The 12,785-nt window shown below is 41.9% G+C and overlaps 1 protein-coding gene across 1 annotated transcript in view; it reads left to right on the top strand.

Moving 5' to 3' along the window:
• MCM3 (minichromosome maintenance complex component 3) overlaps window positions 1–11,748 on the top strand; it is a 23,642-nt gene extending 11,894 nt beyond the window's left edge. The window contains exons 11-17 of the mRNA XM_011379070.2: window positions 1,623–1,749; window positions 2,580–2,730; window positions 4,981–5,121; window positions 6,122–6,225; window positions 6,690–6,775; window positions 7,256–7,325; window positions 10,996–11,748. Coding sequence (XP_011377372.1) covers window positions 1,623–1,749; window positions 2,580–2,730; window positions 4,981–5,121; window positions 6,122–6,225; window positions 6,690–6,775; window positions 7,256–7,325; window positions 10,996–11,194 — 878 coding nt within the window. The 3' untranslated portion in view covers window positions 11,195–11,748. The remainder of the gene's footprint in view (window positions 1–1,622; window positions 1,750–2,579; window positions 2,731–4,980; window positions 5,122–6,121; window positions 6,226–6,689; window positions 6,776–7,255; window positions 7,326–10,995) is intronic.
• The last annotated feature ends 1,037 nt before the right edge of the window (window positions 11,749–12,785 follow it).

The following is a 12,785-nucleotide window of genomic DNA, read 5'->3' as shown; positions in this document are numbered from 1 at the left end:
GGTAGTTATTATCTTTATTTTACAGATGAGAAAATGGAGGCATAAAAGTTTAAGTAACTTGCTTAAGAGTCACAAACTAGAAAATGGCAGAGACAGGATTTGAACCCAGAGCCCATGCTGTGATATGGCCATTTATGATCCCACAGTGTGGGAATATCTGTTTTGTTGGTGTGTGTTTGTTTTAAAAAAACCAGGTTGCTGATCTGCAGCCCAGAGTTTCTGAATCTAAATCCCTGGGTTGGGGCTCTTGGTAAATATGGTTTAGAATGGCTCCATGGGTTGGTTCTGATGCATGGTCTGAGCTAAGAACCGTAGGTTTTAGATTAAGCTAGTGTGTGTTTGCATCATTCTGAAGAATTGTACTGGAAAATGTAGCAAAAAAATGGCAAGTCCTGAAATGTGAACATGGTCAGAATCGTTATTAATCTTATTCAGAAGGTTGTTAGGCCCCCTGACTGTGACATGCATATAGGGCGGTAGGCATTAGCCTGGTGGGCCCCAAATTGAAAGATAAGAGTATTGGGGTTCTTGAGTCCCAGGGAAAACTCACATGATCTTTAAGACATTATAATTTGTATATTATTGACCATTTTCATTGATTTTACTCATTACCTTCTGAGTAAGGGACTCCAAAGATTCCAAGTGTTTCTGGTTTAGCCTGCTTGTCTTATCTTTGTAATGGATGGGGAGGAGGGAGTCATCCTTCAGGGTCGGGCCTGCCTTGGGCATGAGAGGAGCAGCACAAGGCTTGGGAAGGAGGAGACTGGTTTTGACACCCGCACTCAGCCTGTTAGAGGTGCCTAAGCTAGGATATAGGCTCTGTTTGCTTGGAAGGAAGGAGGTGGGGCTTTGAGTTCACTTAAGTCACCCGTGCTTAGTTAGAGAGGAGTTACAGGTATAAGAGATGAATAAGTATTTTAATAGGTTTGAAATGCTTTATTTCACTGCTTCTGGTCAGTTTTTTTGTTTTTTTTTTTAAGATCTAGTCTTTATTCTTACACCCAGAATCAATCCAACCTCCTTGTCCTTTCTTCCTATTGATTTTGCCTCCACTTTCCTTTTTTCTTGTGTTCCCAGTATGATCAGTACAAAACCCCTATGGAGAACATTGGGCTGCAGGATTCACTGCTATCCCGATTTGATTTACTCTTCATCATGCTGGATCAGATGGACCCTGAGCAGGACCGGGAGATATCGGATCATGTCCTTAGGATGCACCGTTATAGGACACCAGGGGAGCAGGATGGCGATGGTGAGGCCATGAGAAAAGTAAGGAAGGGAAGGGAACCTAAACAGAGGCCTTTATCTCAGGCCCAACCCAGGCAGTGGCAGATGTCAGCAATGTCTGGGTTCATGTTGAAGATGGTCTTGCCTTCCTGGACACCTCTCTTTGCTTACTGTAGGTTAGGTGTCTTTTCTCCATTTCTGGGTCTGGGAATGCCTTTGAGCATCTTCTGTGGGTGTGGTGGTTCTACCTTTCTTATATGTGGGCTCCACATATGTGTTGCCTTCTTGGTCCTTGCTTTGTGAATCTTTTCTTCCTTTCCTGTGCTATAGAAGAAACAATTTTCCCTTGATTAAGCTCTTTCTTCCTCTCCTTTCTCTCAACTTGGGTTTTTTAGCTATGCCTTTGGGCAGTGCTGTGGATATCCTGGCCACAGATGATCCTAACTTTAACCAGGAAGACCAGCAGGACACCCAGATTTATGAGAAGCATGACAACCTTTTGCATGGGAACAAGAAGAAAAAGTGAGCATTCTTTATACCTGTTTTTGAGGGAACTTGAGATTTGTGTCATATTAGAGCACATACATATCTAATTTGTGTCATGTTAGAGCGTATATATATATATCTGCTGCCCAAGCCAAGATCATGCTTGGAGTCAACCATGTGGGCCTGTTTTCTTTTCTGGATCCATAGATACACTCATTTTCCTGGCCAGTTACCTTGTAAATGTTTATGGGTTATTAAGCTCAGGTTCTGATCTTTTCTTAAAATAGAAGGCTCAATGGCATGCCTAACTGATGATGGATGTGATGTCATCCTCATATATGAAGGATTGTACAAGTCATGTAGCTATTTATGTCGAGTTCATGGTGAAGGGTCAGTAGATAGCAAGCGTCGGAGGCTTTCAAGTACATTTGGATAAAGGAAACTTGTGATCAGGTGCTCAAAACGTGAAATGTGAGATCTTACACCTTTATTTTTGGCCATTGTACAGAAGGAAGCATAACATAATCTTCAAACCTGTTGTTTTAAGAACATAGAATTTGAAGTCAGAAAACTAGATTTGAGTCCACTTAAGCTCTGAGCCACAGGTTTCCCACTTATAAAATAAGGCAAATAATACCTAAACTTTCTACCTCATAGATTATATCTAAGTAATACTTGTAGAATTAAATAAAATTATGTGAAAGGGCCTTGTGCATATTCCATATAAATGAAGTTTATGATAATGGGTTCAAGGCTGTATCTGCTTTGCCACTTGAACTTCACTTCTCTGAGGAGAGACAAAGCCACTATTCCAGGAAGGTTCTGAGGTGTGGCAGGGAAGTGGAATTCACTGTGTGTGGGTCCAGGGAGAAGATGGTGAGTGCAGCTTTCATGAAGAAGTACATCCATGTGGCCAAAATCATCAAGCCCATCCTGACACAGGAGTCAGCTGCCTACATTGCAGAAGAATACTCACGCCTGCGTAGCCAAGACAGCATGAGCTCGGATACTGCCAGGGTGAGTCCCCAAGGGGAAGATGGACCTGGGAGTCCCTAAGTTAGGGGTCCCCAACCCCCAGGCCACGGACTAGCACTGGTCTGTGGTCTATTAGGAACAGGGCTGCACAGCAGGAGGTGAGCAGCTGGCAAGCAAGTGAAGCTTCATCTGTATTTTCAGCCTCTCCCCAGTGCATCAGTGCCTCAGCTCTACCTCAGATCATCAGGCATTAGATTCTCGTAGAAGCACCGATCCCTGGTGCCAAAGAGACTGGGGACCACTGCCTTAGTATATGGCTGGGGAAGGAGCCACTACTATCGGGGAGCTCTGAAACCATTTTAACTTAGTGATTCTTTACCTTTTTCTTTCTGATCTAGAAGACTTCCAGATAGTTTTAATCATTTCCTTTTACAAAGGAAAATGAAATGAGAACCTTAGAGATAACATGTATTTGATTAGTTCAGCTCATCCTCCAGAAGCTCCAGAAACATTTGAGCAACTTCTGGGAACTGAATTAGTCTCTGTTCTTGTATGGAGTGTTAAAATAAGCTACCCTCAATCAATGGGCTCAGCTCTGAGAAGAGAAGGCAGAAAGGTAGGCAGAAAGATCATATATACCTATTTATAAATATATACCACAGTGTGATACTTAAGGACTCAATGTGAAAGACTGTTGGAGTACAGATGAAGAAGCTATTATTTTTCCCTTTAGACTTTCCAGAAAAGGTATGAAGGTCAGGAAAGCATTCCTAGAGAGTGTAATATTAGAGCTGGACTTGGACAAATGATTAGGAGTTGGGCAACTGGTATTTTTACAAAGCTATTTCTGGAAACCTAATATACTAGCCTATGAATTTATCTGAATCTTTTGGGGCAGTTTAGTTCATATAGGATTTCACAAAGACCGAAAACCAAAATTTTCATTATGTGATATAGACATAGACTCTTGGATTTAGACATGATCCCAGATCATCTACTCTAGCCTCACACTGAGGACAGGAATTCCTGCTGGGACTTCCTTGACACCTTCAGTGACGACATGCCTAGTATATGACTGCATTGAAATGTTAGAATATTCTTCTATTTATTGAGCTTAAGCCGGCTTCCTCATGATTTCTACCCGTGAGTTTCGATTTTATTTTCTGGAGATTTTATATGACTTGCCTTCAGATTAAATAATCTTCTTTCTTTTTAACTCTTTCTCCCATCATGTGAACATGTCCTAGTGTGTCAAAGGCCCTCTCATTGAGCATAATACACCAATTGGAGATTATAATGGGGTATATAACCTCCAAACTCTGATTTCTAAATCATTAAAAGATTTGGCGAACTTCTTTAAATGTGAATATATTTGTTTTTGAATGTCAGATTGAGTATATATGATAATTTTGAAAACTCGAAAGTAGAAGTGACCAGATAATCACTGAAGCATCATATAATGGGAGATGGGGAACTAACCCTTTGTTCTGATCCCTTCAGATAACTTTTGGACCTTGCACAAATCCTTTTACCTCTCAGATTATAGTTTCCTTAACCATGAAATAATGAGAAGGTTGGATAATGTCAGGGATGCTTAACTAGGAGTGCACATCAGCATCACCTGGAATTTAAAATGTACATATGCCTAATCCTAAACACAGGTATTCTGATTCCTTAGGCCAGAGATGCCCTTCAGACAATAGCATTTAAAAAAGATAAAGTCACCCCCATTTGGCATACATCCACTCCTGTGAGAACCAGTTGACATGGACATGTTGAGAGTTCTCATGCTCTAGACATAATTGAGTTTACCTAACTTAAAAATTTGTCTTCAGATGACCTCTTTCACACCTCACCATTAGTGTGACCTTGGACAAATTACTTGAAACCTTCAAGTCCCATTTTCCTCATCTATAAAACTTGACTAAGTAATTAAGAACGTTAAATGACACAAATATAAAAGCGAAGTTCTTTGTGCACTGTAGGCCTGCAGTAAAGGATTATTTTTCTCCCTCCATTTTTGTACTCTTTCTAGGCTTTCGCCTTTTGAGCTGTAAGATGCCTAATTTTCTTCCCTGTTCATCTACTCTTCCCTCCCCCAACACTGACACATACTTCCTTGATAATTTTCATTTTTCTGAATTTTGTATGATAGAATACAGAGCTCCGAATCCTTTACCTAGAGCTTTTCTGGTAATGTCATTATTTTGTTTTCCAGGCTGTGGAAATGATGGGCATGCCTAAAGAATATGTGTAATTCTGGATAAATAATCCTCTTGTTTCCTTCCGCAGACATCTCCAGTTACTGCCCGGACACTGGAAACTCTGATTCGCTTGGCCACGGCCCATGCCAAGGCCCGCATGAGCAAGACTGTGGACCTGCAGGATGCGGAAGAAGCTGTGGAGTTGGTCCAGTATGCTTACTTCAAGAAGGTGAGGATTCAGATGCTTGGGGGCGAGAGGTTCTTCTGAGTAAATTACTGGTGCTTGGGCTTTGCAGTCCCCCTGCATGTCTGATATCATGTCTGATACCGGCATTTGGGTCAGAAAGCAACATCTCTCTGCCAGTGTTCAGTCAGCCTCTCTCGTTCCTCTGGGACCTGCAGCACCAGTGGTTCTCAATCCTGGCTGCATGTGAGAACTAGAAAACTTTAAAATACCTGTGCCAGAGCCTTGAGAGGCCCCAGAGATTCTGGCTTAATTGATGCCCTGTACCTTCTCTGCTTTTCTGTCTACCCCTGCTTCCTTTGTTTCTTAAAAAAGTAGGTGTATCCAAAGGATTGACTTGATAATCTTCCTCTTCCTCTGTACCTTTACCTTGGCAGTCTCTTCAGGTGAGCCATTGGCACTTCAAAAAGTTGTGTCAAAAGTTGAACTCTCAAATTTGCCTCTCATCCTGCTTGTGACATTGTGTTGTGATCATTTTAGACACCAAGCCTTGAAGCCTTGACTCCCCTTTTCTTATGTCCCAAGCACCCACCCCCTCATCCTCCAGTCTGGTGAATAATAGCTCTTTGGGGTTTAGTTGTGGGTTTGATTAACTTCTTTTGGGTGTTTCTCTTTGCTAGGGTGGGGATGTTTTAATTTAAATTAAGTATCTGATTTATAAAGAAATGATTGTTTCCCACTTAACCATTATGGGCTGGACTTTTCAGAAAAAATTTTTTTATTCAATAAATGCTCATTGAGTAGCTATTATGTGAAAGGCATTGAACACACTACCCAGTAGTTTTAAAGATGGATAGCAAACTAACCCCCGGTCCTGGTATTGGTCCTGGTCCTGGGACTTGGGGACAAGAGAGGCTAGGTGACTCATTAGGCCCGTGGGCATTATTTCTGCTGATAGTGCAGAAGGGACTCTTTGTCAGAGTTTTTATTCGGTTCCCTGGCATCAGTGACCCCTCCCGCCCACCTATACTTGGCTTGGTCCTAGGTTCTGGAGAAGGAGAAGAAACGTAAGAAGCAATATGAGGATGAATCAGAGACAGAAGATGAAGAGGAGAAAAGCCAGGAGGACCAAGAACAGAAGAGGAAGAGGTAAGGTCAGGCAAAGAGAAATGAGAGAAAAAGACTCTAGTTAGGGCTTGGGGCGGGGTTGAGAGTGTATCAAGTCCTGCTGGTAAAGGTTAGGTTCTTCAGGGAAAGGTGCGGGGGCTGCCAGGGTCTGAGCTTGAAGTTCACCTAGGAGAAGGACAGAGTGAGCCCTTTGTTGTCTTTAGTTTGATGCTTTTGATCTCTTTCCTGCTAGAGAAATGATAAATAACAGTAGCAGTAACCCACTCAGTGGTTTTTAAATATACATTTCAGAATTTTTTTCTCAAGATTGTTTATTCCTGTTAGGCCATTGCTTGAATTTGGAAGAGAGGAAAAGTAACAGTTTATACAGGCCTGGGCCTAGTGTTTCACTTCGATTGTAGATGGTTCTAGTTCTTTTTCTCCATGGTCAGAGGCACAGGGCGGGGCTTCCCCAGGCGCTTCTTTTACTACTATGGATATTTTAGGAGGAAGACTCGTCACTCAGATGCCAAGGATGGGGACTCATATGACCCCTATGACTTCAGTGACACAGAGGAGGAAATGCCTCAAGGTGAGACGGCGTCTGATAATAATACCCTACTGATAATGCAGTGGTGCCTTGACTCCTGACTATTTTAGTTGCTCTGTGCACTGCTTTTTTTGGTGGGTGCCCATTTGGCTCTGCTTGGGGTCTTGTGTCTAAGAGGTTTATCCTAAGTGAGCCTTAGGAAACCCACAGTATAAATGGGAAATAAGCTGTGCTTAGTTGTTTTCTTCTCTCCTTGATGAAACTGCTCTTCGCCAAGTCTGGTGTAAGTATCCCGGATAACGTATGGTGAGGGTCTCCTGCCTGACTCAGTTCTTCTATTGTTTGTTCACTGGAGATTTCCCTTTATCCTAATTGTTTTGCCTGGCCCCATAGGAACCCTAGGAAATAGTGTTCAGCAGGTTCAGTGAGGGGTGGGGACTGGGGAGAAGATCATTGCTCTGCTGTTTGTGCTCATGGCTTCACCTTGTTGTCTTCTCACTCTGCAACCATTATCTTCTAAAGTGCACACTCCGAAGACAGCAGACTCACAGGAGACCAAGGAATCCCAGAAGGTGGAGTTGAGCGAATCCAGGTGAGTAGGGAAGTGAATTCCATGTGTCACTGAGGCAAGGACTTCTTCTAGGGGAGAGAGAATGAAATAAGCTGCTTATCAACAGAGCTCAAAACTAATAGAGACCCAAAGATTTTAAAAATGTTTTATATTTTGATTATAATTTCGAAATTAAAAAACATTGCAGAAACAGTTTGTAAAGAACTCTTGTATACACTTTACCTGGAATTCCTAGTTGCTTATGCTTTACTATTTGCTTTCCAAATAATTATTTGTGAGAATTTAAAGTCCTTGTGAGGTCAGGAGAAAGAGTCTTAGAGCAAGAACAAAGTTTGTGTCTTACTGTAACCATGGGTTCTTCTCAGGAGGAGAGGTGTGTGTATGTGTAGTTTTTTTCTCACCGAATCGTTATTTAAGATGAAGAATTTTTACCACTAGAGTTTCAGAAACAGTTTTATCTATAAATTTTATGTTTACTGGAAACTAAGGCTAAGGTTTTGCTTTTCTTTTTTCTTTTACTACCTTAAACACAAAAACAATACAATTTGTTTACTGAAAAATTTGAACATTGAAAAGTATTTAGAAAAAACATTAAAATTAATTTTAATTCCACTCCCCAGAGACAACCATTGAACTATATCTGAAAATGCTTTTAGAATAAGCTTATACAGATCTGTTTCTAATGACTGCGGGGTTTCCATAGTAAGGATGTGTAAAATTTTATTTGTGTTTTCTAACAATAGACATTTATTTAGGTTCCATAAATCTCTTGTTTATAGTAAAACATTATCATTTTTATCACTGTACACTTGACCAAGTGTAGCTGTAAGGTTAATTTGTAGAAGTGGACTCCCTGCATCAAAGGATATGTACTGTAAAATGTTAGTAGAATGTTGCTAAATTGCCTTCCAAATTAGGATGCAATCCTAGTTTATGTTTATACCAACAGTATAGGAATGGCAATTCTCCGTACCCCCAAAGGCCTCTAATTCTTTTTTCCCTGTCTTTATTGAAATATAATAGACAACTAGTTGCCTTCATTTACATTGTACAATTCGATGAGTTTTTTTTTCAGTGATAATTGGTATACAACACACCGCCTCAGCTGTACAGCATATTGATCAGAGATCCATACAACTCGCAAAGCTCTCACCTGACCAAATCTAGCACTCCCCCTCCCCACCACATACTCATTCCAATATTATTAACCATCTTCCCCCTGCTATACTCTACATCCCCATGTCTGCTCTGCAACTGTCCACCTGCACCTCTCAATCCCTTTGCCCTCTTTCACTCCCCAACCCCCTCCCCTCTAGTATCCCTCAGAATATTCTCTGTATCTATGAGTTTATTTCTACTTTTGTTGTTGTTGATTTTGTTCTTCAGATTCCACATGTACGTGAAATCATGTGATATTTGTCTTTCTCTATCCGACCCATCTCATTCAACACAATACCCTCTAGGTCCATCAAGGCAATATTTTTTTCCATCCCCTTCCTTTTAGTTTGTGTGTGTCTTTTAATCTGAAGTGAGTCTCTTGTAGGCAGCATATGTAGGGGTCTTGTTTTCTTATCCATTCAGCCCCTCTGTCTTTTGGTTGGAGCACTTAATTCTTTTCCATTTGAGGTACTTGTTGATGGGAATGTAGTTGTTACCATTCTTTATTCCTGTTTTTGATGTTTTTTCTTCTTAAAGAAGTCTTTCCAACATTTCCTGTAATACTGGCTTGGTGATGATAAATTCCTTTAGCTTATTTTTGTCTGAGAAGCATTTTATCTGTCCTTCAAATCTAAATGTTAGCTTTGCCAGATAAAGTATTCTTGGTTGTAGATCCTGGGATTTCATCACGTTGAATATTTTGTGCCAAGTCCTTCTGTCTTGCATAGTTTCTTTTGAGAAATCAGCTTCCAGTCTTATGGGTGCTCCCTTGTAGGTAACTATGTGTTTTTCTCTTGCTGCTTTTAAGATTCTCTCTTTGTATTTAACCTTTGGCATTTTAATTATGATGTGTCTTGGCGTGGGCCTCTTTGGGTTCCTGGTTTTTGGGACTCTCTGAACATCCTGGGGTTTTATGTGCATTTCCTTCACCAGGTTAGGGAGGTTTTCCATCATTATTTCTTCAAATAGCTGTTCAACATCTTCTTTTCTCTTGGGTACTCTGATGACCGGATATTTTTACCTTTAATAGTGTCCTATAGGCTCCTTAAAGTATTATTATAGTCTTGACTTCTTTTTTCTTGCCATTCTGATTTAGTGTCCTTGGCTTTCCCATCCTCTACATAGGTCATTCTATCTTCTTTATTTACTTTGTTTATTCCATTTAATATTCTTATGTCAGATAATGTGTTCTTCATTTCTGACTGGTTCTCTTTTATAATTTCCACTTCCATTTTTATCTCTTTGTTGAAGTTCTCACTGAAGTCATCTACTCTTCTCAAAAGTTCATTGTAAAGCATCATTGTAAAGCATCTTTATAACCAGCGTTTTGAATTCTGCATCTGTTAGATTGCTTGACTCCATTATTTCTGGATCTCTGTTCTGTTCTCTCTTGTGGTTTCTGCTTCCTTGTCTTTCCATTTGGGCTGCCTTTCTGTGTCTTTCTATGTACTAAGCAAAGTTTCTAAGTCTCCTGGTCTTATTAGTACGACTTTGTATAGTAGGTGTCCAGTGGCATGGTCCTGAGAGGGGTTCAGCTGCAGGCCAAATTTAGCCCAAGCCTCTGCTCCTCCGTGGCCACCTGTTAAGATTCAGCAAGCAATCCACAGATGCTGTGCTTATAGTTGCCTCAAAAGGCCATACCAGAATCCGAGGCCAGCTGCCACCAGTGTGAGTCTAGGCGCTGCTCAGCAAGGAGCACTTGACTCACTGAAGATACACCTGGATGTGGCTTGGGTGGGGGTGCGAGTTGGAGGAGGCAGAGTTTCAAGTAATCCTCTGGGCGGAGCGACCTCTGTTATCCAGTTTGATGACATCTCAGCTATAGTGACACTGAATCCGGGAACTGGGAGTGGGGAGGGCTCAACAGAGGAACAATGGATACCACCGGCACTTATTCCAGGAGAGAGCCTCACTGAGGCCCTTGCTTAGACAATTCAGTGTCGCCCTGTAAGTCCTTGCACAGCTGAACTGGCACTGGTGCTCAGAGCGAGCAGGTATGTCACCGCAGAAGTCTGCTCAGGGACGTGGCCCCTTTGAGAGGTGTCTGCAGCTGCCATGGCTGTGGCCTCTGTCCCACTCAGCTGCTGAAGACTGAGCAGCCTCCCGTCCTTGCCCCGTCCTACATTCTTTTGTTGCAGGTTGATTTCTTAGACTGCTTCCTGGTTGTGTGGCTTGTTCATCCAGCTCCTAGGCGATTTTTCCTTGCCTGGGAAAAATCCTGCTCCTTGTTTCTGTCACAACTTTGATTTGATTGCCAGAGGGATGAACAGAGCTTCTATCATCTACGCCATTTTTCCCCTGCTCATCAGGCCTCTAATTTTTTAAAATGCTATTATTTCTCAATGTACAGGAAGTTCTATAATATAACAGTTTAGCTTAAAGAAAGGAAGCTGGGCTTGGAGAAGCCAGCAGAGGCAGGGTATATAAGAGGACAACTACTGTATTGACATCTTGAATTGTCCCAACATAGATCTTGCTGAAAGCATTTGAGTTTGTTTACTCCTCCTTCACCCTTTTTTCCTGTCTTGGGCAGGTTAAAGGCATTCAAGGTGTCCCTCTTGGAGGTGTTCCAGGAAGCTCATGCACAGTCAGTGGGCATGAATCGCCTCACAGAATCCATCAACCAGGACAAAGAAGAGCCCTTCTCTTCAGCGGAGATTCAGGCAGCGCTGAGCAAGATGCAGGACGACAACCAGGTCATGGTGTCCGAGGGCATCGTCTTCCTCATCTGAGGAGGCCTCATCTCTGTACTTTGGGGCTCTGCCAAGAAAGTATCTCCCAGTTCTCCCTCCCTCTTATCCTGGTGTTTACCTTTATTCCATGAATAACAGTGTTTAATTGAACTGAAGTTGAGGGACACGTGATGAAGCTGAATCAGGACTCAGTGGAAGCTTTGGGAGTGAAAGGTGCCATGAGATAAAGTGAGAAGAAAGTGGAGAAGGACTAAGACTCTTGCCTCTTCATTGCAAAAGACTGGATCATACTCCCTACCCCACAAAAAAACCAAACCTTTGTTTGCTGTAAATAGCATATGACTGAGTATTTTGAGGGTGGAGGGGCGGCACAGCTGGTTTTTGTTCATCCTTTCTGTGTTTGTTGGCTTTTATTTCCTCCCGAGCACTTGGGTCTAGAACAGGCTTTCGGTCGTTTTATGCTGGTGGAGAGAAGCTCGGAGGCCAGTCATGAAGGTCAGGAAAGCTTTTCTTTGCAATTGTACCAGTTAAGACTAATCCGTAATTTTGACCTAAGTATCAAAGACATTGAATAAAGTTACATTTATACTGTGCATGTGACCTTATTATTGTGTGCTTTTATAGACACATTTAATTTTGTTTTCCTGGAAAGCTCTGCCCAGCAAGATTTGCTGCTCCCACATTTTCACCAGGCCACCACAAGGTGGCAGTAGGCTGCTGTGCACACTTTGGGGGTTAGGTCCTTAGGCAGTTTTCTTCCTCAGTGACACCAGTACTTAACAAAATCGTGCAAATCAAGCCTTGCCAATTTGAAATAGCTAAGTGGGCACAGGAGGCCAATGAGTGAAAGTCCAGAAGAACTGACCCTCTGCCTGCCTTTTCAGAGCCTGCATCAAATCCCCATCTTAGAGAAACAATATCTGATATATCGGACACCTCAAAATCATGTGTTTTGCCTATAAAGAGTTCTCCTTACAGGATTCTTGTGAAGCCACTTATCCCTGGATGTCCAGCTCTTGGGATTTGTTAGTTTGCATAGAAGTTTGTTGAGGGATCAGGGCAGTACTTCTCGTCTACTGTTGTATGGTTTGAATAGCTTCAGAGGAACATTTAAGGTTACTTAAGTAAAAAGAAAAAAAATGTGTGACCTTATGGGGGCCTGGGTCACATGGCTTAGAAGCCACTCTGAAGAGAGGAGGTTGTGTGGATTCTCAGCTGTAAGATTGTTGAGGTACGTTCTGCCTTTTGCTGGGAGGAGCCCCTCACCTTGAAGCCATGAGGCATTGTTTCTTTGGTTTCTCATGGCCTAAGTTTTTTTTCCCTAAAGGGAAGATAAAATTGAGTTCAGTTTCATCTTTGTGATTTTTTTTCACAGATGTGATATCCGAGTCCTTTTGGAAGTGATGTAGAGAACACAGTTCCAAAGGAAAGAGTAGCAGTACCAGAAGGAGTTTGACAGTTGAACACTGGCGATGAGTATGACGTGTTGGGTGCAACAGTGGGTGTAAAAATAAGACTTCATGCTTCTGAGGCCTACAGGCTGAGGAAATGTGTCTACTGTGTCAGCGGGTATCTTAAAAATGGTATAATTATAAACCAAATGAGAGCACACAAAATAAGAGCTATAGGC

This window comes from Pteropus vampyrus, unplaced genomic scaffold (assembly GCF_000151845.1).
Source record: "Pteropus vampyrus isolate Shadow unplaced genomic scaffold, Pvam_2.0 Scaffold353, whole genome shotgun sequence".
Lineage (NCBI taxonomy): Eukaryota > Metazoa > Chordata > Mammalia > Chiroptera > Pteropodidae > Pteropus > Pteropus vampyrus.
The sequence above is the reverse complement of the archived record's forward strand: the minus strand, read 5'-3'. Positions and strand labels throughout refer to the sequence as shown.